Source organism: Abramis brama (assembly GCF_963993115.1).
Source record: "Abramis brama genome assembly, chromosome: 1".
Lineage (NCBI taxonomy): Eukaryota > Metazoa > Chordata > Actinopteri > Cypriniformes > Leuciscidae > Abramis > Abramis brama.
The window spans coordinates 7,604,610-7,628,234 of NC_139963.1; the positions used below are offsets into that span (position 1 = coordinate 7,604,610).

Sequence of the window (23,625 nt, forward strand, 5' to 3'; positions counted from 1 at the left end):
TTCAGAAATCCGCCTTGCGACTGTGTCTTGTTTATCCGTTTCAGATCTGAAGGTATCCCACACGACGCATTTTAATCCGTCAAAATAGCGAACACTTATATTTATTTCTCTACTTTAGTAGTTTCGTGTTCTCCAAATGTGCAGAATCAGATCCAGAGGGTCCGCCTTTTAGGAGCGCCTTGAAACGGTCCCCTCTTATCTGTTTTCATCGTCTAACCCGGGGACGCCTTGAAACCGCAGATCCAGTTATGTCTTTTTTTTCAGATAACCCAATGCGGACGGGCCAGCAGCCAATCAGAGTCTTGTTTACACTCCGTGAGTGACAATACGCTGGCAACGGGCCAACCAATCAAATCCTCCTCTAAATAGAGCCTATTTTGAAAGCATGTTCAATAAACCCAGGTCTAACACAGGCTATTAGCGTTATATAAACTACTGAGAACTAACGTTATATTCAGTGCAGTCACAGTAATCCATAGACTTTTGTATGCTTCTATCGCATTTATTTAATAAAGACAACCCTTTAATAGTGTTTGTTTTAATTAATTATGTTGACTGATGACGTTTAAAAAATAATAATAATACATTAGATACATTTTAATCGACGTTGTGGCAACACAATGTGGTAAGGATTGCTCCAGGTCGTTTCAGGGCAATGTTGAGGCGTTTAGCTCTTGTAACCAGTCTTTAGTGTTTTATTTTGCTTGAATTTGCCGCTCGCCTCACTGCGCTCTCTCGCCATATCGAATTCCTATTGGTTGCCGGTTTAGACCAATCAGAACGCGGAGTGTCCCCGGGCGAGCGACGCCAGCTCATTATTATGCGCCAATCTGACCAATGAGCGCGTGTGTTTACTCTCCCGGAGTGGAGATTCTCGATCGGCACCGGACAGGAGAAAGAATCGGTGTTTGGAGACTCGATTCGCGACTTCAGCTGCTTCAACCGTATGAGGGGAACTAAGGACTAAACCACTGAAATATGCTTTCTAAAATTAAGGGACATCATTGACCTGCATATTTTTTTTATTATCTTTATTTCTAATTAAAATTATTTATTGTTATGCGAGGATATAACATACCAGTAAGTAACACATTTATTTTTATGTCATTGTGTCGCCTTACGAAAAATAAAATCTAAATTACTTAAAAAAATAAAAAAATAATCTTAACTAGCGAAACTGCACTAACAATTATTGTGCAACATAAAAAAGGGGAAATGGAAAACCTATAAATAACTTAATAAATCTATGCATTCAATTGCAGTGCTATATACGCAACATTTACACATAGCAATTTAGGCATTTGTTTAATAAGTAATTTTGCGAAATTAATTTTTTAAAATTAAAACATATAAGGCCGCAATACTCAATATTACCTAGGGATATTTTCATGAATTCTTTAACCACGTACAAATTAATAGGCTAACGCAACTCAAAATAGTTGTATTGATATAGCAGTTTTTGCGCTTTAATATTTCTAGAATCTACAAATGTAGCTACTATTTAATAGGCTATTGTTAAATTAGAAATATTCTCTAAAGAACATGCATCGCAGTCCGATCTGAAACATGACAAAGAATAATAATACAAATGAAACGTGCATCATTTAGATTTCCAGGGGTCTAATACTATTAGACTGTATTACTTCGCTGCTCAGTGTTTAATCAAAATGAAACATTTTTTGATGGATTTATGAGGAATATTTCAGTATGAGATCGAGCGGCTCGCGTGACTGCTGGTGCCCGAGCAGCGCGTGCTTCTCCCGGCCGGATAACATTACCGAAACACACAAGCTATACATTAAAATAACATCACTGTCTTTCGTGTGTGAGCCTCTGACTTCGACGAGCACAAGATAACCCAGTTGAGTTATGGTTTTTGGTCACTTTGACTAATAAAGACGCATTTTTTAAGCATTTTACTTCATGCATTGTCATGCACGAGACACAAACAACTGCTGTGTTTGCGTCGCGATTATGCAAATATTTAACAACATATCACGTTTCGGCTGTCGATACAAAGCTTTCAAGTCTTCAATGGCATGCAAATGCTGAGATTAAAACAAAGGTTGAATGTTGTGAGCTCGAAATGGACGGCTGGTGGTCAGTAATGGCTGACGGGAGAGAGAGAGTCAGTCAGTCATTCAGTCACAGGGAGACAAAAGCTGAACAAGCCCGGTGTGTGTGTGTGTGTGCATGGCCTGACACAACGCGAAACACTGCATTTATTTAAATTGTACATTTTCTGAAAAAGCTATAGTCTGTGTATATCAATTAAATATACCATTTTAATGATTCATTTATCGTGTGGCATGTTCTCCAAACGTGTGGTTATTCTAGCAGAGACAGAAGAAGCACAAAAGAGCCTCGAGTGATGAAACGCGTTTAAAACAGATGAATATTTGTACAATATCAGCTGGTTCTGATTGATTTAATTGCTCAAAATAAGAGCTCAAACAGATAAAAGGAAATTGCAGTTGTTTACATAGCCTATATGTGCACACACACACTTGTGTTTTTTTCCCAGTGTATTCTGATTAAAAACCAAAGGGAACGCGTAAAAAATCGGTTTCTTTTGGCATGGTATTTATATAGTTTATAAATGGTTGCTTTTTATATTGCATGGTCCAACTAGCTATCCTTAAAATATTGACATGCTATAACATACAGTGTATAAAATTGCACAATTAATTTTTTTTTTTAAATGATTAAATTAATTAAACGCATGTATGCAAATCTATTTTACTTTTAATTTGCACATATATAAAACACAATATAAGATTTCATTGTGAATGATCTTCTAACCACAACAAAAGCAACAACAGGGTCGAGAGACATTAAAATCCTGAAAACAATATGATTGTCAAGCTTGCATATTGTTTGTTTGCAATCATATGTGTGCGTAATGCTTATAAAACATGAACACAATTTTAAAAGATATTTTTTTTCTGTGTTTTAGGACAAGGCGTGTATATTTATCACGCATCGGTCTCTCTCTATTACAGGCCTATTCAATCACTGCCATCTCTGGCCTTTTCACATCCATTCATTCAATGGACGTGCGTTCAAAAACCAACGCAGATCTTCTTTATAAGCGAATGTAAATCAAAATTAGCTCTCGATTTATACAGCAGTTTTCTTTAATATGTCGAAAACTAATAGCATGAAGCAAATGCATATCAGGTTTAGTGCTAGTGTGCCATACCGAGATTATAACAACGTCTCTCCTTTCTTTCTTTCTTTGTAGAAAAGATGATTGAGGACTTCAACCTGAGCAGGAGAGGCGAGCTTTCCGCGATCTCAAACGCACACGGATTACACTTCACAGGTTTCATCTGATTTCCCCTCGGTTTTTGGATTATATCTTCGGTTTAGCTAGTAATGGAGGGTCGTGATTTCTCTGCTCCGGCGCACCTCCTCTCGGAGCGGGCCACGCTCGTCCACCGCGCCGCCTCACGCGTCTCCTCCTCCGGCCACGGGGCTGTGCAACACCCGCCGCATTTCCCACCCGGGAAATATTACCCTTCACACTTACCCATGGCGGCGCATTCAGGTGTGTTGTGCTTTTATCTCATTCTGGTGTTTAAGTATTGTATTTTTATCTCATTCTAGTGGCTTTTCCATGGAAAACAGCGATGACTTTGAAACGCACGATTGCTGAGAATAGTGTTTATGTTTATATATCAGGCCTGTGTTTGATTGATTATGTCTAGTAGTCTTTCTCATTGCTACGAAAAACCTCTATTGTAGCATAAAAAAAAGACTTTAATCCAGTCATCAGCTCAAAAACCCTATACATTAGAAACGATTTATTGATATTTATTGTCATTTTTGCTCTTTTCAGGTGGTACACATAACCAATGTATACCATTTGAAAACCATTGAATCGTTTGTTTAGATTTACATGATCACTTCTTGTCTTTTCTCGGTTGTTATGATCATATTCTTGCTTGGAGATTTAGACATAAGACTAAAAAATCATTGTGTTCTTGAATAACACACCCATTGTGAACAACATCTCGGTTTAATATGAATTGTGACAGGCGACGGTTATGAGGATACATTGGGCTAACAGCTAATATTATCTGTAAGGTATTGTAAAATAAGTTTAAATTATATAAACTGTTCTTCAAATTAAGGTTTAAGAACAGAATGAACGTGGTATCTTTTAATATAAAAAAATAAAATAATTGTTTTGCCTTTCAGTGCATTAATTTTTGAGTAGCCTACTAAGGAGGGTCTAATGTTTAATCTTAATAGCCTAGTTTAGATAATTTTTTTACTGTAAACAGTTTTGCAATGTTACTGTATGAATGAGGAAAAAGGTTGATACAGTCAGATACAGTTTTCTTAATAATTTGCTCCATTTCTGAACAAAGATCCACATGCTCTAAAATATGCATTCTTGCCCAATTGATCAATAAAGCACAAGTGATTCACCAACCGTAAAAATTGTACATTTTAATCAATTAACTGAAGAATGTGATTGTTTTTTTTGCATGGCTGCGGGCCTTGACGTTCTCAAGCACATGAATCCATTTAGTGTCTTAATTGCGTTTAAATTATTTTGGGAACAAACAGATTTACTGAAGGCATGAAATGATTATGAATTTAGAAATGATTATTTTGACCCAATTTAGACTTGCTAAAATGCATTAGAATTTGATTGAAAAGGAAATGTTTGTACATATCCTGGTCCTTATATTAAATCGAAGCATCTACAATAACAAGGCATTGTTCCAGAAGTTTCCATGCTCTCTGATATTTGTGGTTGTAGAATAGATGAGTCCATTTGGCCTTGGGGAACGAGTATTTAGGCTAATGTTAGCTAAAGATTGCAGGTGTGCTGTTAACCGGATATGACAGTGTCTTTTGGTCGTACAGCCCAGCTTGCCGTGCCCTTAGCTGTCATCGCTGTTCAATGATTGAGACAGGTGAGGGATTGTAGAGAGAGATAAAACTCACAGAGCTCAGAGTTTTATAGCTTTGTCTACGGTCTCCTGCTTGATTCATGCGGTGACGTTATTGTAGCACCAACACAGTGACTGCACCTTTATTTCAGACCGGGTTGATGGTCAGCAATCGTTTTCACACTGGTGTTTGTATCTAGCTTTAAAATGTGTCAAAGGATTTTTTAACAAGTGATAAATTGGACAGGACGATATTTGATAGGGATGCACTGATATGAAAATTTTGGCCGATACCGATAACCGATAATTCTTTATCTTTGAAAGCCGATAAATCTAAATCCAAATTTTTATATAATTTTTGAGAGCCTGATTACAAAAACAAAAGTCTCACCATTAAAATCCATGTCCCAAACACACAATTATAATAATGTTCTCATGATAATTTTATGTAGCCGATATGACAGACCGCATTTTCCTTTTTTGAAGTGATTTCAATCATATTTCAAGCATTTCAAATCCATCATGTTGAACAGTGCGCATCTGAAGCGTCTCAGCTGAAGGAAATAATACATTATTTATCGGCTTTAATATATCGGCCAAATTGTCTTATATACAATTATACCGATAACGGTCGGTAACATAAAAAATTTACATATATCGGCCGATACCGATATGGCGACCGATATATCGTGCATCCCTAATATTTGATATTTTGAAACGATCAGTTTATGAAAAACTGTGGTCATTCTGGCTTGTTAATGGATAATGCACTTTTTTTTCATATATTACAGTGAATTTGGCAAACAAACAGATGCGTTAATAGTGTTACAGTGTATCAACATACAACTGGCGTACCTATAGTCAGGGCTTACATATAGTTAAGTCCGCATCTTCCAGAAATTATAACTAAATATTATAAATGGCTAAATAAAAACACTTAAATCCTATATTAGTCCACCACTAATGCATATGTAACTTAACAAATACCACTATTTATTTAATCAAGGCTAAGCTAATTTTTGACAGCCTGATTACAAAGACAAAAGTCTCACCATTAAAATCCATATGTCCCAAACACACAATTATAATGATGTTCTCATGATCATTTTATGTAGCCGATATGTGCTTTTCGAAGTGATTCCAGTCATATTTCAAGCAATTCAAAACCATCATGAACAGTCTCAAGAGTCTCAGCTGAAGGAAATAATCCATATTAATTTATCAGCTTTAATATATCAGACACATTTTCTTATTTGGACGATAACAATTACATTAAAAATACATAATGTATAACAACATGTATCGGCCGATACCGAATCTGATACGGTGGTCGATATATATCGTGCATCACTAATATTTGATATTTTGAAATGATCAGTGGATCGAAAACTGTGCTAATTTACACAAGTGATGGATGTTAATGGATAATGCACTTTTTTTCATATATTTCAGTGAATTTGGCAAACGAACAGATGCATTAATAGCGTTACAGTGTATCAACCTACAACTGGCGTACCTATAGTCAGGGCTTACATATAGTTAAGTCCGCATCTTCCAGAAATTATAACTAAATATTAAATAGCTAAAAAAATCACACACTTAAATCCCATATTAGTCCACTACTAATGCATAACTTAACAAATACCACTATTTATTTAATCAAGGCTAAGACCTCACTTAAGGACTTTTTATCATATGTTAATTTAAAAAATCTTGCATAATATGACGTTTGTTTGATTTCTATTGTATTTATATGATATTTGTATTTTTATAATTGAATCTTTTGCCATGAAAACAGCTTTGAATGCTGACATGGCACTAAATAAAACAATCTGAATAATCAAGGCTAAGCTAAGAAAAGCGAACCATGGTTATGCAAACCACGCTGGACGGTCACCAAACCCGTTTCTCTCTGGTCAAGCGAACGGGACCGGTCGATGGCGTCCCGAGGCGTGAAGGGGTGTCGTTGGATTCGCTCGCTCCCTCACGGCCTCGCATGAATACTTTACAAAGAACATGAATATTTCAGGGAATTGATGTACAAATGCATTCAGATGCGGGTTGGGATCCCGGCTCAGTGAAAGAGCTTGTGCGGTGTCTTTCAGAGGCTTTATTATTCAGCTGCTGTTGGGAAACGCCGATGTTCCTCAAAAGACTTACGAAATGTTGGGCACGTTTCTGAGAAAGCTCTTGATTTCACTTCTCCTCAACTCCATTATTTCGGTTGTTTCTGTTTGGTTTGCTGCTTGTTCTTGGACTGAAGTCGCACTTTTTGCATTCATCTCATCACAGCATCTTATACAGGTTACAGGACCAAAGACATCAAATCAAGCTCAGTTTAAACTTAAAAAAACCTCTGCATTGACCAGAAACCAATGCAGATGTTCCTCATTAGCTTTGGTACAACAAGTACGATTAAACTTTTACATGTGCTTAGGGTTCAGGATTTGGATTAGGCCATATCTAGCCTTTCCCAAAAGCATCGTTAGCCAACTATGGTCATGTCGTTATCAGCTTACAAAAGTTTTGGATTGGTAAGATTTTTAATGTTTTTAAAAGAACAGAATTTATCTGAAATAGAAAGCTTTTGTAACATTAAACACTACCGTTCAAAAGTTTGGGGTCAATACGAATTTTTATTTTTTATTTTTGGGGGAAAGAAATGAAAGAAATCAATACTTTTATTCATCAAGGATGAATTAAATTGACCAAAAGTGACAGTAAAGACATTTGTAATGTTACAAAAGATTATATTTCAGATAAATGCTGTTCTTTTGAACTTTCTATTCATCAAAGAATCCTGAAAAAAAATTGTACACAACTGTTTTCAACATTGATAATAAACATAAATGTTTCTTGAGCATCAAAGCATCATATTATACTGATTTCTGAAGGATCATGTGACACTGAAGACTGGAGTAATGATGCTGAAAATTCAGCTTTGATCACAGGAATAAATTACACTTTACTATTCACAAAAAAACAGTTATTTTAAATTGTCATAATATTTAACAATATTACAATTTTTTTTTATTTGTATTTTTAATCAAAAACTTTTGACTGGTAGTGTAGTTCGAGTCGGTGTTTCCTGAAATCATAGTTCGCTCCAATGAACATTAGCAAACAGCATCGCAAAGTTGCGTGGTTGGAACGACATCTATAGACCTGTGGTTATGAAGTGTAGTTTCTTGTTTGCATGACATCTGGAGTTAAAGGTGCTCTAAGCGATGTTGGGTGACGTCACTTCTTGTTGACATTCAAAGTATTGTCAAATAAAACGGAGGCTAGCTCCCTCCCTCCTCCTCATCCCATCCTGTCCCCTCCCCCTGCCTTCTGTGCTTCCTGCAACAGTCATGAACCATTTAGAAAAAACAAACTGGATTCACCCTGTCCAGCAGAAACAGATCCACCTGAATGTCGGATTGGAAGCCCTTCTGCCGGCGGAATTCTCGCCACCTTTTGAATGCTTTTCCGATGTAAATTCGGGACTTCGCGCGTTCCTTCTCATTTTCCCTCTTCTTTGTTATTTGTTCATTGGAACGTCGTCTCTTTGGTCGGCCATATTTCACAATTTCTAACGTTAGTCGCTGTTGTTGTCTTGGACATCTCTCCTCTAGCTAACTCCCCTCTTCATGCTTCTCTCTCCTCCACCCCCCCACCCCCTTCATGTGCATGCGCACTAACCCCCCCAACCCCACCCCTAAATCATTCTTGTCGGTTATTGGCTGGAACACAGTTTGTTATGTTTCGTGGTCCAGGCTGGGCCAGTTTGTTTTTGTTGCCGTTTGTGGAGCCTGGGCTGTCTACAGAGACCGCGGTTTTCTACAGTGTGTTCAGGGGACAGGCAGCTAGCGGATAGTGAGGAGATGTTTGCTGTGACAAATGTTTTGGCCTAAAAAACACGTGACATCGCTTAGAGCACCTTTAATGAGCCTCATTTATGAAACAAATGTATGACAGAAAACTGGGCGTACGGTCGTTTCCACGCAAAAGTTGGCATTTATGAATATGGATCTGACTGGTGGCTTCCATCAAATCTCATGCCAGGTCTCAGCTTGTGTACGCAAAAAATGTTTATTTTTTATTTTTTAACAGGGGTTTAGCTTCAAATAGCAGCATAAACAAGAGAACATGAGGATTCGCCCGCCGTCACGTTACGCACCCGTGAATGGAGAAAAACAGAATAAAATTAAGTATATAAAGGAATAAAGCAAATAGCCTAGCACTACAATACACAAATATATTTCACTTAAATGATTAACATATTAACAAAAAAAAAAACAGTGTGATGCTCGTTTTTGTGACACTCTAACGCATTATATTTGTTTTCTTCTCGCACACAACATAACATATATATTCTAGCGTTGCTAACTTGACATCTCAGCCATTCATCATCAAACTAAAATGCAGTCAACCAAACATAAAAGTTGCTCTGCTCAATTTAAATAGTCCACTGTGAAATCATTGTGCGATGGGATCAATATCCCGTCAAAAGTATTGCGGTCACGGATCAAAAAATAATAAGTGTGAACTTAAAAATATATTGCAAAAACAGAAAAAATAAATAATGCAAAATGATCAGAATAGCAAACGGTCAGTCACGGATCAAAAAATAACAAGCAGGAATAAAAACATTAAACATTAAAAATTCTATTGCAAAAAAAATATGTTTATGCTTTCTTAAAAATGATGTTTTCCTTGGTTTTATTACTCTGTTCTTTGTGCTCTCTTACATTTGCTCATATTTTACTCTTTTGTTATCCTGTGCTGTTTTTCTCTTCACTCTACTTTCCACGTTCTGCGCTTGCTTTCACAAATGTTGCAGTTGGAGTTTCATGTAAATTAGGGCAGGCTTAAAGGGTTAGTTCACCCAAAAATGAAAATTATGTCATTAATGACTCACCCTCATGTCACTCCAAACCCGTAAGACCTCCGTTTCTCTTCTGAAGACATCTTAAGATATTTAAGATTTATTCCGAGACCTTTCTGTCCCTCCATTGTAAGTCAATGGACGTGTCACTGTTCACGTCCATAAAGGTAATAAAGACATCATCAAAGTAGTCCATGTGACATCAGTGGGTTATTTAGAATGTTTTGAAGCATCGAAAATACATTTTGGTCCAAAATTAACAAAAACTACGACTTTATTCAACATTGTATTCTCTTCCGGTCTGTTTTCTGTTTTCTTACGGGTTTGGAGTGACATGAGGGTGAGTCATTAATGACATAATTTTAATTTTTGGGTGAACTAACCCTTTAAGCATCACCATTGGTCCACTAGTTCTAGATTGACAGCTCCTCCTCTAGCCAATCAATCGAAGAGTGGAGTTGACTTCACTCCAATGCGACTCATGCTCACCCACCTATTACATCATCAGCATTGATCAGTGGAAGTTAGAAGGTGTTTAGCAGCCACTTTTCCGGAAAGTTCGCTTTGGCAAGCTGTTTTGAACTCCCAAAACAAACTCCAAACGAGCTTCATTTTGCCCTGTTTTTGTTAGAAATTACGTCATGCCAGATTGTTCTTCGATTTTGCTTGAAGTATATCAACCTTAGCATCAACACTCACATTTTCTTAAGAAACTGAAGAACTGTACACAACACAACACAACTCAACACAACTCAACACAACTCAACACAAGTTGAGTTGTGTTGAGTTGTGTTGAGTTGTGTTGTGTTGTGTTGAGTTGTGTTGAGTTGTGTTGAGTTGTGTTGAGTTGTGTTGAGTTGTTGAGTTGTGTTGAGTTGTGTTGAGTTGTGTTGGGTTGTTGTGTTGGGTTGTTGTGTTGAGTTGTTGAGTTGTTTTGAGTTGTTTTGAGTTGTTTTGAGTTGTTTTGAGTTGTTTTGAGTTGTGTTGAGTTGTGTTGAGTTGTGTTGAGTTGTGTTGAGTTGGCTTCCTTCCTGCAACCCCCGACACACTCCCAGACCAGCTCCATTGTTTCTGATCACAGCTTTGTGTGTGTTTTACAGCATGTTGCTCAAAGATAAAAACACCCCCCCACCCCCCTCCCTCGTTCCCTCTTTTATTGTCTTGGAGGGGCAGAGCGTCTCTGTCTGTCCCCTAACTCTTACATCCGTCCTGGATATCCCAGCAACCCGGCTCTGTTTACAGGCTAACCCTGCTGACGTCTCCTACCCTCGCGTTCTACCTTCCAGAGGGGAATAAATAACTCTACGTGGAGGTTTTACTAAAGCGCTCGTCGTGTGTGTGAGCGAGGAAGAAGAGGGGGAACGGGGATGGGAAGGCAGGCACAGGTGTTCAGTGCGGTTGGGAATGTGTGTCTGGTGTTTATGGCAGGCCTGATGAAGGGGTTTGTCGGCTGATATGAGCTTTGGCTAGTCGTTAAGTCTCTCTCACTTCTAAACGAACTGAGATAGCAGTTTTAGGGCCCACATCAAGGGCTTCACCGTTACAACCCGTTTCTATTCTTATCCTGCTTTAGAAGCGGGACGTTTCTACGTAATGCTCTTATTGTGAATGATTCACCAGTGCACGTTTATCAGAGCAGGCGTGTTGGACTCGAAGCTGCGCTGCACGCGAGCGATTCGAGAACGAGCGGATCTGAATGCTTTTGAATCACTCTTGCGGTGCTTTGACGTCATGCACCAATCTTCAAGTCGAACACACCTCATGTCTTCGTATTAATCTTTCATCAAAATACACTTCTCTGAGTTAACCCATCTTACTACTTCAACCTCTCCTGTCCAACCTGCTAAACCTTTCATGACCCAATCACTTCTTGTCGTTTAACAGCTAAGGGTTGATGCGTTCCAAGAGGGTTTTATTGTTTTTTTGTTTTGTGTGTGTGTGTGTGTGTGTGTGTGTGTGTGTGTGTGTGTGTGTGTTTGTGTTTGTTGAGGACTTAACTAGAGAACGGACGTGAAGATCCTCACGACTGGCTCTTCTGTAGAAAACCCAACCAGAGTGAAACCCACACCCAACACATACACATACACATATACACACACACACACACACACACACACACACATATGTATATGTATATATATACACACACATATATACGCACAATATATATATATATATATATACCCACTATATATGTGTGTGTGTGTGTGTTTGTGCTTCATTTGTGTGCTTAATTTGACCCGATTAGCAGCCATTTGCTTTCCCAAGGGTAGATTTAGCTGTAGGTTTTTCTGATTGGCCTGTGTGTGTGTGTGTGTGTTTAGGGGTAGAGTTAGTGTAAGGGGAGAGAATATACAGTTTGTACAGTATAAAAACTATGGAGGATCCCCACAAGATAGTGAATCAGACGTCTGTGTGTGTGTGTGTGTGTGTGTGTGTGTGTGGCTTCCCCTCACACTGCAGGTCAGGCGGGCACAGCAACCTTACACAAAGAAGACAAGCTGGGCGGGAATCCTTCCCGTATCACATAACCCGTATCGGCTTCTCAAACCCGCCGTGTGTTTTACTCTTCACACTTCCCTTAAACTACTGCAGCTCTCCAAGAACAAACCATTCAACAAGACGAGCAGAAGAGGCGTTTCTCTCTCTCTACCCCCCTCAGGCCAACCGCGTGTGTGTGTGTGTGTGTGACAGCTGTTAGACATTAATAACGGCTCAAGCAGAAAATCCAGATTACTTGTTTTTGATTTCAATTTTATTATTGTAATCTTTCAGAGAAAAGAGCAAAGGAAACCGTGTTGTGTTTGGATGGAAGTGGATTGTGGGTCGTGTGTGTGTGTGTGTGTGTGTGTGTGTGTGTGTGAACCTCACAGTAACACTTTACAACCAGGGCCCATTAGTTGATGCATTAACTAACAATGAGCAAGACATTTGTCATTAATCTTTGTTAATGTTAGCTAATAAAAAAAAAAAAGGTCATCGCTAGTTCATATTAGCTCAGGTCCATTAAATAATGCTAACAGATACAACTTTTGATTTTAATAATGTGTTAGTAAATGTTAGCATTAACTGAGATTAATAAATACCTGTGTTGTTAGTTCATGTTAACAAATTGAACCTTATTGTAAAGTGTTACCATTATATTATTTAAAAAAAATTATATTTGACTGTTCATTGACAAAGTGTTTGGTGGATTTTATAACTCGCACAAAGAAAAAATAATGCTTTTGCTAATTGGTCAAATAATAGTTATCCGTCTCAAAACGGCTGAATATCGGCCAGACCAATACACTGATCTGTCTTTAATAAAGTATATCTTAACCCTTAAGCTAAATAAATGAATGAATGAATGAATGAATGAATGAATAAATGAACGAATGAATAAATGAATAAATGAATAAATGAATAAATAAATAAAGTAAAAATCATCATTATTCTTTCATTCATTTGTAAATTCATTCTTGGGCTTATTTATTTAACCTTAATCTTATATATACTATCATTCTTAGGCTTATTTAATAAACATTTATTTATTTATTTATTTAATAAAATCAGTTTATTTAATAAACATATTTATTTATTTAATAAGATAATTCTCAGGCTTATTTAATAAACAATTTATTCATGTATTTTTTATTTTTTTTATTTTTTTATTTTTTTTATTTATCTGTCTATAATTAAATATAACAAAAAATGTCTTGACAGATGTACACAACACAACACACATCATCCCTCTGAATTTTGTAATTTTATTTGTAATATATGTAATTAACGCATAAATGTATATAAACTGAGAGACGCTGCACTATTATTTTGTGTGACTCTGGCGTTAGTGTCCACAATCCATCAGTTTGTTTTCATAATCCTTCATTAAAATTAAATTACTTTTCTCTTGACATTACCAACTGCACAAAAACAAAAATCAACACTTCTTTAACATCTCAATGGATTAAGTCCTGTCCTGCATTATTACCCTTTCAATATTATATTTCTCCTGGAAATATTGCACATTATGGAAGCAAATTCATGCAGTAAATGTATTGCTGATTAGCCTATGTTGTCTTTAATAAATCTATTACTGTAGGCCTGGTTTCACAAACATGATTAAACCTTAGTTCAATTAGGACATTTAAATAGCATTTAAATAATATATATATATATATATATATATATATATATATATATATATATATATATATACACAAAACTAGGGGTTAATACTTCATAACACTTCATTCACATGTTATTTTAATTATATGGCTATTCAGAAGCAAGCCTTTATTGCTTTATGTCAAGGCGAACCTGTGTCTCTTACTGTCAGTTCACACACACACACACACACACACATGAATGAGAACTTGTCCCTTGTTGGATGCGTGTCATCAGATTGACAGACTTCACTGAGCGAGAGTTGTGCTATTAAATATTAATGCCACACTCTTCTGAAGGACGTGTCGCATCTTTTGTGCAAAAACAAAGATTAGCTTCAGAAACTCCAGTTTAATCAGTCTGGAGGGAGTCTGAACACCACACACACACACACACACACACACACACACACACACACACACACACACACACACACACACACACACACACTTGTTGTACTCGCAGTGAGTCTATAGAGCGCTGTATTATATTATATTATATTATATTATATTATATTATATTATATTACTGCGTTTATTTTTGACATTCTGATTTAAGATACAATTTTGGCTCAAACTGTCCGAAAACAAGGATCCCAGACTGTTTGCAAAACCGTTATTAAACGTAGCCTCGTCAGATGCTCTGAAAGTGGATTTACTTTAAGACAATTTTCACTTTGAATTTAAATTGCTTAAATATTTCACAAATAATTATGAATAGGGATGCATGATATATCGGCCAACATATCGGTATCGGCCGATATGTGGTTTATTTTTTATGTTATTGTTATCGGTCCGATAAGAAAATTTGATAAATACTGTGTTATTTCCTTCAGCTGAGACTCTTCAGATGCGCACTGTTCAACATGATGGATTTGAATTGCTTGAAATATGACTTCGAAAATCACTTCGAAAAATAAAAAAATACAGTAAAGTGCAACAGTCTGTCATATCGGCTACATAAAATTATAATGAGAACGATATAATTGTGTGTTTGGGACATGGATTTTAATTGTGAGACTTTTGTTCCTATAATCAGGCTCTCAAAAATGACATAAAAATGTGTATTTCGATTTATCGGCCAATATATCGGTTATCGGCTTTCAAATATAATGAATCGTATCGGCCAGAATTTTCATATCGGTGCATCTCTGGTTGTGAAAAAATGACAAAACATTGAATTAAACGTACAGTTTATAATGTAGAAAGACTTAAATAGTGTTTTCCAGTAAATTTGGGTTTATTTGCAACTTTAGAAATAAAATAAAATTCAATGCGTTACTTGCCGTTTCTTGTAATTGTTTCTGAATCTGAACATTGTTTCTACACCATTTTGTTTCAGTGTATATAATCATCAAATTCAATGACCAGAATGTCCATGTCCATTTACTGTATTGTAGGTCCATCTCATGTATGCAGAGAAATGTAGAAGTTTACCACAGAAACAGTAAGAGTAGTGTGGTAATGTCCTCAGATTACCCCAGTGCTCACTGTGACCACTAGAGTACACTGTACACACTCTCTCTCTCTCTCTCTAGATCAGTAATCAGAAAGTTTATTTCTGTGGTATGTATCCAGATATAAGTATATGCTTAACTTAGAAACATCTAAGTAATTTATACAGTAGATATTGTATGAGACACCATAAATGAAGATAAGCGTCACATGAGCTCAGAGACTTATAAAATACTTGGTACACAATGACGGTAACATTTGATGGATAGTTTTTGTGTTTGAATGTGTCATTTTGAGTAGAAAATTAACTCCAAATGTCACAAAATGGCAAGTTATTAATCCGAACAACAAAAGCAATGATAAAACGGTGTAAATACAGCTGGAAAACAGTGAAAAATCAACCTCATTAATTATTCATGCCCCAGTGCATGATGGGAACACCAGTATTAGGAAAGTTGAGTAATTTTACTTAATTTTATAACTTTGACATTTACTCTATAATTTCTACTCGTTTGAATTGAGTACTAATATAGAAATTACTTCGTTTTTTTAATTCTTCCCTGAACTAACTTTTTCATGTAAAAATTACATTGTTTTTTTCTGTAGTATTTACTTCACCACAGAATCATTTGTATCAGTGCTGTATTATATATTTCTATTCTAACTAGTCTCTAGTGCTCTCTCTCTCTCTCAGTAATGATTTGAGCGAACCCTAAACAGTGAGCATTAGCTCTGGTGTGTGTGTAACCCGTCTCACACTCTCTGTGCTCCAGGCGTGAGTGATCCCTCAAATCACGCGGCCTGTTGAGGAGAAGGGTTTCTATCGCTCTTCCAACCAGTCGGGTTTACGGTTTTCTCCTGGCTGATGATAAAACCTGGCAATAAATCCTTGAGTCTTTCATGGAAGGAGAGATCTAGAGACCAGAATATGGCAAACGCCTGAACTGTCCCTATTCAGAGGCTCGATTCCTTCGACGGATGGGGACTTCTTCAGTCACGTTTCTTTGAGAGCTATAGTAAACTGTCTGAATTAACAAAACAGGGTTTACAACCTGTCTAAATGTGTTCGCCATGGTCCATTTCTGTACGTAAAGATTAAATATCTACAAAATCACAGTTTAAAATCCATCCCGACCTTTGACCCGCTTTAAAGTTTGTGTGTACATTTGTATCGTTAGATATTTAAAGTCCCTCTGTGGTGAAAATAACGCTTTTAATGTTGTTTATGTGTCTATTTAATATGCTTTAACACAAACCATGTGTAAATTCATAAGTCGACAGCATTGCTGAGTGTTTTCTCCTTAAAACTGCAGTGAACCAAAGACAGTCTCAAAAACACGCTTTGAAATCGCTGGTGTTTCTGACGTCACAAACTACCTTGTAACCAATCAGATCAACGTGTGATCGTCAACCAGTGGATCTCTGAGCTGAGTGAGTGAGTGGAGGCGGGGCTCATTTGCATATTCATAGAACCACGCATACTAAATGAGGCAAGGGTGTCGAGTTACATTCAGGCTATTTTAAGACATGAAGAATTTTTGTCATTTTGGTGATCAAAGATGAGTTTTAAGGGATGAAATGATCGACTACAGGGAGACTTTAAACCTCTTTCCTGTGAGCTACATTTTCTTCTGGAAAAATTGAAATCTAGTGAGGTTTCTGCAGGAAGTTTTACACGGTTTGGTCTGGGACTCTCTAGGATGTGTGTTAAAAGCACATCGTCGGTAGTGGAGATGGTTGGAGAGGTTAGTGCGAGGGATTATAACTGTATAACATCTATCTAATATTAAAGAGACAGCTGTGGTCCAGGAGTTAATCCCGAGCTACGGGCCGCAGGAGTGATGATGATTCCCCTCGGGACGCTGGATTTATGGCTGTGAGGGTGTGTGGTGGTGTGTGTGTGTGTGAGAGTACCCCCCCCCAGACTCACTGTGGCAGGTGTTTTCATTAAACGTCTGCGGGTCCAGGCTCAGAGCCAGGTGTCAACACCATTTCTCTCGCTGTCCATATCACTTTCTTTATTGCTGAGACTGTTTTACACATTTTACAATACTGCCAAAACATCAATGCAGATTTATTATTACTACTACTACTACTAATAATAATGGTAAAAATAAATAACAATATACAATAATTTCATAATATGAAAATAATTATCACACAATATGATAATACAAGTAAAAAAATTATAATAATAATAATAAAATGACAGTATGATTAATAAAAAAGCTGAAATTTTAGAAGGATTTGTGTCATCATGAAAGCATCAGTAATCTCGACATTCAATAATATTTAAAAAAATATATTTAAAATTATTTTGAATTTAAAATCATTATTTTTAAAAAAAAATTAAGATTTAAAAAAAAAAAGAAGAAATGTAAATGTTTACTGGAAAACCAAAGCTGTAACCATGAACACTGGGTAGTAATGGTCCTTTTTATTTAAAGGGGCTGTATGAAAGAAGAATTGTCATGTATTAATCGGTAAAACATCGAAACAATAAAAATCGCCAACGTGTTTGCAACTTGTAGCGAAAAAACAAGACCTTCCCTATGAAAGCCTGTGGACTGATTTTTATGTGAAGGACTATATTTTTGTCGGTAAAATCAAAAGGATGTGATGTTTACGCTCGCGAGAGTGTCTCTTCCGCTCTACGACACATGCAACGAATGCTTATACAATGTTCAGGATGATGTCGAAAGAGCTATTTTGTACTGTAATGTCAACATGTCATGCAAATAAAAGGGGATTAATTCAAACTATAGTCTCATGTAGTCAGACAGTGTCATTTTAATGACCTCATCTGTCGATATGATGCCGTGAGCTTGAGGAAACGTCCACATCGCTGTGATCAGATGCTTTCTGAACTGCTGCTTTCTCACCGCTGGTATTGTGAGTTTGACAAAGATACTTCCAACTTATGTTTTACTTCTAAGCGAAGAATGAAAAATAATGTATGTGTGCGCAAGTCTTAGCCTGGGACGTCACGCCCACTGACCGTTGGCTGTTTCAGACACTTCAGGAGTTTCAAGGTCGTGATCCGATTGGATAAATTCTCCAGGATTTCCGGGGGGCGTGTGTGTGTCGCGTTTTAAACAAAGCCGTTGTGATGCCAAGCCCCCTTATGGAAAAAGAAAGCCGTCTTGTTTACAACTGTGACAATGAGCTCTTATTACGATCAGCTAAACGCTGGGTTATTAAAAGTATGTGAAGTTCGGTGAATCTTTGTTGATCCTGGAACAACAACTACAATCAACCAATCAGATTTAAGGGAGAAGTTAATAGTTTATGTCAAGTTAGTCTTACAATCAGGGTTAGGTGCTTCTACATCCGTGTTATCCACCTATCAGTTCCCTCTGATTTTAGGGATAATTTATGGAGAGACTACACGACTTTAAACGTCAGCAGATTACCAACTAAATATAAAACACTTTTTTTATTCACCTCAGTTCCCATGAGCAAATTATAACTGGAAAAGTTATTATACACATACAGTACGCAAGAATTGCCCCTTAAAACATTTTAACATTCTCATTTTTCCAAGAGTACCATCTGTTCGATTAATCGCTTGATGAGTTAATTTAACAAAAGTTATTCGTGTCTACCAAACAAACAAAAACACACTCCATCCATGAGTGTTGTAGAGAGCCGCGCTCACGCTGAGATCTGATATCAGTAGCGGTTCACTAAATAAAATAATTCATTAAATACCTATTTTTACAGTAAGTACTTAAAGGGATACTTCATCGATTAGCATTAAGCTAATTAGCATTAGGTTTTAGCATTAGCATTAGGCTTTGTATCAGTAGAAACCCGTTAGTATTTTCGAGTGACCGTGCTTCCCTCCCTCATGTCCCCCTGAGACGAGAGATTTCTGTATTGTGTGTCTGGAAAAAAACCTCAGATGACGCAAAAATCGCCATTTAGCATCATGATCATCTGAGGCTTTCTGTCCAGAGGCGAGAGACTCCAGCCAGTAGGAGGAGCTCGTTCCGCATGTCTTCAACCCGCCCATAGGGGGATCTCACGATAAAACGCTGTCTTTTCAGTTTTGAGTCGACTAGTAGCCTAGTTGTATCATTTCTCCCGATACTGCCCTCTGTTACAGGTAGGCGTGACTTGGGCGTGGCCTCGTAGGGCAGCGAAGCAAGTGCATTCTGGGAGTTGTAGTCTTTCATCCACATGAGCCAAAAACACATTTTCTGGCTTTTCTCAGTCTAGAAGGCACCAAATGACCCAATTTAAATACACATTCGTCTTTCCAGCGGTGAAATATCCCTTTAACTCAAAAATAACTATTAATAAATAAAATAACTAGAGAACTGGATGATTAAAATCAACTTGAAAATGCTATCTCATGAAACAAAGGCTCGTTACATGGATGTGTTCTCGCATTACAATAATGCTCTCTCGACAGTTGTCATTAAAAATAACGCCATAGAAACGACTTCAAATGACCTACAAGAAGAAAACTGAGCATTTTCTCCTTAAAACTGCAGTGAACCAAAGACGCGCTTTGAAATCGCTGGTGTTTCTGATGTCACAAACTACCTTGTAACCAATCAGATCAATGCGTGATCGTCAACCAGTGGATCTCTGAGCTGAGTGAGTGAGTGAGTGGAGGCGGGGCTCATTTGCATATTCATAGAACCACGCATACTAAATGAGGCAAGGGTGTCGAGTTACATTCAGGCTATTTTAAGACATGAAGAATTTTGTGTAAATATGTAATTTTGGTGATCAAAGATGAGTTTTAAGGGATACAATTACTACAGGGGGACTTTAAAGGATTTAAAGAGATTTAAAAAAAAAAGAAAAGGAAAAATATAAAATTTGCCCATATCTCATTAATGTCTGTGGTGTTTATGGCCCTGCTAGAAACTATAAATATATATTTCTGACACGTATAAAAAATATGTTGCTGAAAATAAAATGTATCTTTTTTTATGGTAGGTCCAGTAAAAATAGTGTCAAGGCAAGATCAAGCACTGACTCAGTGTCTCTCTCTCTCTCTCTCTCTCTCTCTCTCTCTCTCTCTCTCTCTCTCTCTCTCTCTCTCTCTGTCTCTCTCTCTGGATTAATTGGTGCTGACGGTGTGATAAGGGGGTGTTTCTGAGCGAGGTGTGAACTAAGTGTAGTAATGATTCCTCTGTTGTGTAGTTCTGGGGGGGTGTAGCTTGATTTGGGAATGGGTGGTGGTGGTGGGGGGTGTAGGATAGCATGTGATTAATAGCTGGGAATGCTTTGAAGTGACACCCAGGCACAGCGGCGCTCTGGGTAATGCTGCTAGTGTGCATTTCATTTCTTAGTCTTTATTAGTCTGCATTTTTCCTCTTCCCTCCACAGGCGTCAGTTCTGTACAGTAATAATGGCGCTTTTATTCTTTCGTCTTTTCACACTTTGCTGCCATTTTCTCTTGTCATGCTCAGTAAAGCGGCCGATTGTCTCCATTTTCTGGCTCTCGGATAGAGGGATGATGTGAAAAGAGGAAAATGGGTGTCAAGCAAACAGCTGACTCTGGTTATGTTTGGAATAGCATTCAACACGCTAATATTATTTTTGTGACAACATACTATAGTATGTATGCTAGTATGCACAGAATACAAATTTCTTCTCATTTTCTAACTTATATTCCTAAAGAACGTTCTTACGAAGTATTTTATCTTTTGTATTACTGTTGTTCTTAAGACATCTGATAAGAAACATTTCAATCCTTGAAAATAATGTTCTTAAAATCACTGTAAATAACCTCCAAATCCCAAATGGAAAGATATTTAATGGTTGTATTAAATTATTTGTTGTAATTAAGCATTACAACTACTATTAGGTAGTTTGGGTATTTTTTTTAATTTTTTTCATCTACTAATTTTCTTTTTAGTTTTTCAAAACTTTCCCCTAATAATAATAAAACAATCTTAAAATATAAATATATTTTGATAAATTGTAGTGTTATTTTAGCGTTAACTCCTTTTGTCACAATCAACTTTAACCCTGCTACCAAAGTTATTGTTAAAAATAATATATTCTTCTTTAAGTTATTTACATCTGTGTAATAATACTTAATTATGAACAGAAAAAAATAAGATGTTCTTAAGAATGTTGTTTTCTTTTTTTCATAAGATTTTTTTTTTTTTGGGACACCGTTAACTTCTTTTTTAAACATTTATTGTTAACATAAGTGGGCGGAACAAAAAAAAATTAGGTGATGAGATGCATAAAAATTAAGTTAAGAAATTCAAAGTTTAAGCAAGCAGAACTGGAAGATTTCAATTTTTTACTTATACATTTTAATTAATCTTAACTTGAAATATTTGAGTAAACGTAATTCATACATTTAACTTAAAATTATCATGTACTCTCAACTTAAATATTTTAGTAGTGAAAACTTGGCTAGCTTTAACTTTAATGTTTAATGTTTAGCTTTAACATAGCAACTCTTAATACAACTCAACTCTCTTAATTTGAACATTTACCCTCCCTTTTGAGTGTCATTGCAAAGCATGCTGGGAAACAGAAATCCCAGCCCAGTTTCACTTAAATTTAAGTTTGTCTAAATGAAAAGAAACAAGTTCATGAAACTCAAAACAATGAAACAACTCAGATTACTTAAAATGTGGCAGTTTTGTGAACTCAAAAGAAAAAGAAAGTTCTAAACACTCATAAAAGTTGATTTAATTGAACTAATTTAATTCGAACCTACTCAAACCAGTTAATTATTGTGAGCATTAGGGTTTACAGTGAAATGTTACACTTATTTTTCTTGAACAGTAGTCAGTATACGGTTTCTGCTGTGCAGTATTCAGTAATGTAGTCAGTTAGCTAGTATTCCTCTCCAATCATAGCCTGGGTTTGTGAGGGACAGGCACTTGTGTGTGTGTGTGTGTGTGTGTGTGTGTGTGTGTTGCTTGGCTGTGAGTTGTGAGTTATGTATGAGTCTTAGGACAGTGAGATGGTGATAATTGCAGAGAGGTCAGGCTATGATTACAGGCTGTGTCTCTCTATTTCTCTGGCGGCGAGTCAGAAGCTGCTCAAGTGGCCATTGCTGTGTAAAGATGGGCGTGTGTGTGTATTCGCGTGTGTCTGCAGGGTTTTGTTCCTTTGCAGGCTGTTTCATCTCCTCACTTTTCAGTTTGTTGTTCCGCTCAGTCTTGTGTAGCCAGACCTTTGACTGAATGGATAAAGGTCTGGTCCATATTGCAGCTTATTCTGGCCAAGAAACGCCCACTTGGACAGAAAGATCCAACCCACTGAGATATAAATTGCGTGATATAGCCTAAACTCACAATTGCGAATTATAAAGTCAGAATTGCGTGATATAGCCTAAACTCACAATTGCGAATTATAAAGTCAGAATTGCGAGATATAAACTCACAATTGCGTGTTATAAAGTCAGAATTGCGAGATATAAACTCACAATTGTGTGTTATAAAGTCAGAATTGCGTGATGAAGCCTAAACTCACAATTGCGTGTTATAAAGAATGAATTGCGAGATATAAACTCCAAATTGCGATTTATAAAGTAAGAATTGCAAAGATCTAAACTCAAAATTGCGATTTATAAAGTCAGAATTGCGTGATAAAGCCTAAACTCACAAACTCACAAACTCACAAACTCTGACCCTGGACCACAAAACCAGTCACAAGGGTAACATTTTTGAAATTGAGATTTATGCATCATATGCTGAATAAATAAGCTTTCCCTTGATGTGTGGTTTGTTATGATAATACAATATTTGTCCGAGAACTATTTGAAAATCTGGAATCTGAGGGTGTAAAAAAATCTAAACATTGAGAAAATCTCCTTTAAAGTTGTTCATTTATGTTGGCGATTGTGTTGCATTCACTCACAAAACTACATGTTTTATATATTTACGGTAGGAAATTTACAAAATATCTTCATGGATCATGATCTTTACTGAATATCTTAATGATTTTTGGCATAAAAGAAAAATCGATATTTTGACCCGTACAAAGTATTGTTGGCTATTGCCACAAATATACCCGTGCGACTCGTGACTGGTTTTGTGATCCAGGGTCACATATGTCTGGAAACAAGACACAAATACTGAGTTAGAAAAGCATTTTTTGCAGTGGGTCTGTTTATCAGTCGAACGTCTACAACGCTGATGTAAATCAAGCAGCATTATCACGCCTCTCAGAATGAAACGCTTCACCCTGTGAAACTTTATGATATTCCATCAAATTTAGTGATCAGTAGTTACAGTGTCCTTGTTCCCCGCAGAGA

At 36.8% G+C, this 23,625-nt stretch overlaps 1 protein-coding gene across 2 annotated transcripts in view; it reads left to right on the plus strand.

Moving 5' to 3' along the window:
* Positions 1–702: 702 nt before the first annotated feature.
* Positions 703–23,625, plus strand: part of bahcc1a (BAH domain and coiled-coil containing 1a) — a 116,821-nt gene continuing 93,898 nt past the window's right edge. For both annotated transcript variants that reach the window (XM_084109808.1, XM_084109809.1), the window contains exons 1-2: positions 703–1,080; positions 3,245–3,550. In XM_084109808.1, coding sequence (XP_083965934.1) covers positions 3,379–3,550 — 172 coding nt within the window. In that variant the 5' untranslated portion in view covers positions 703–1,080; positions 3,245–3,378. The remainder of the gene's footprint in view (positions 1,081–3,244; positions 3,551–23,625) is intronic.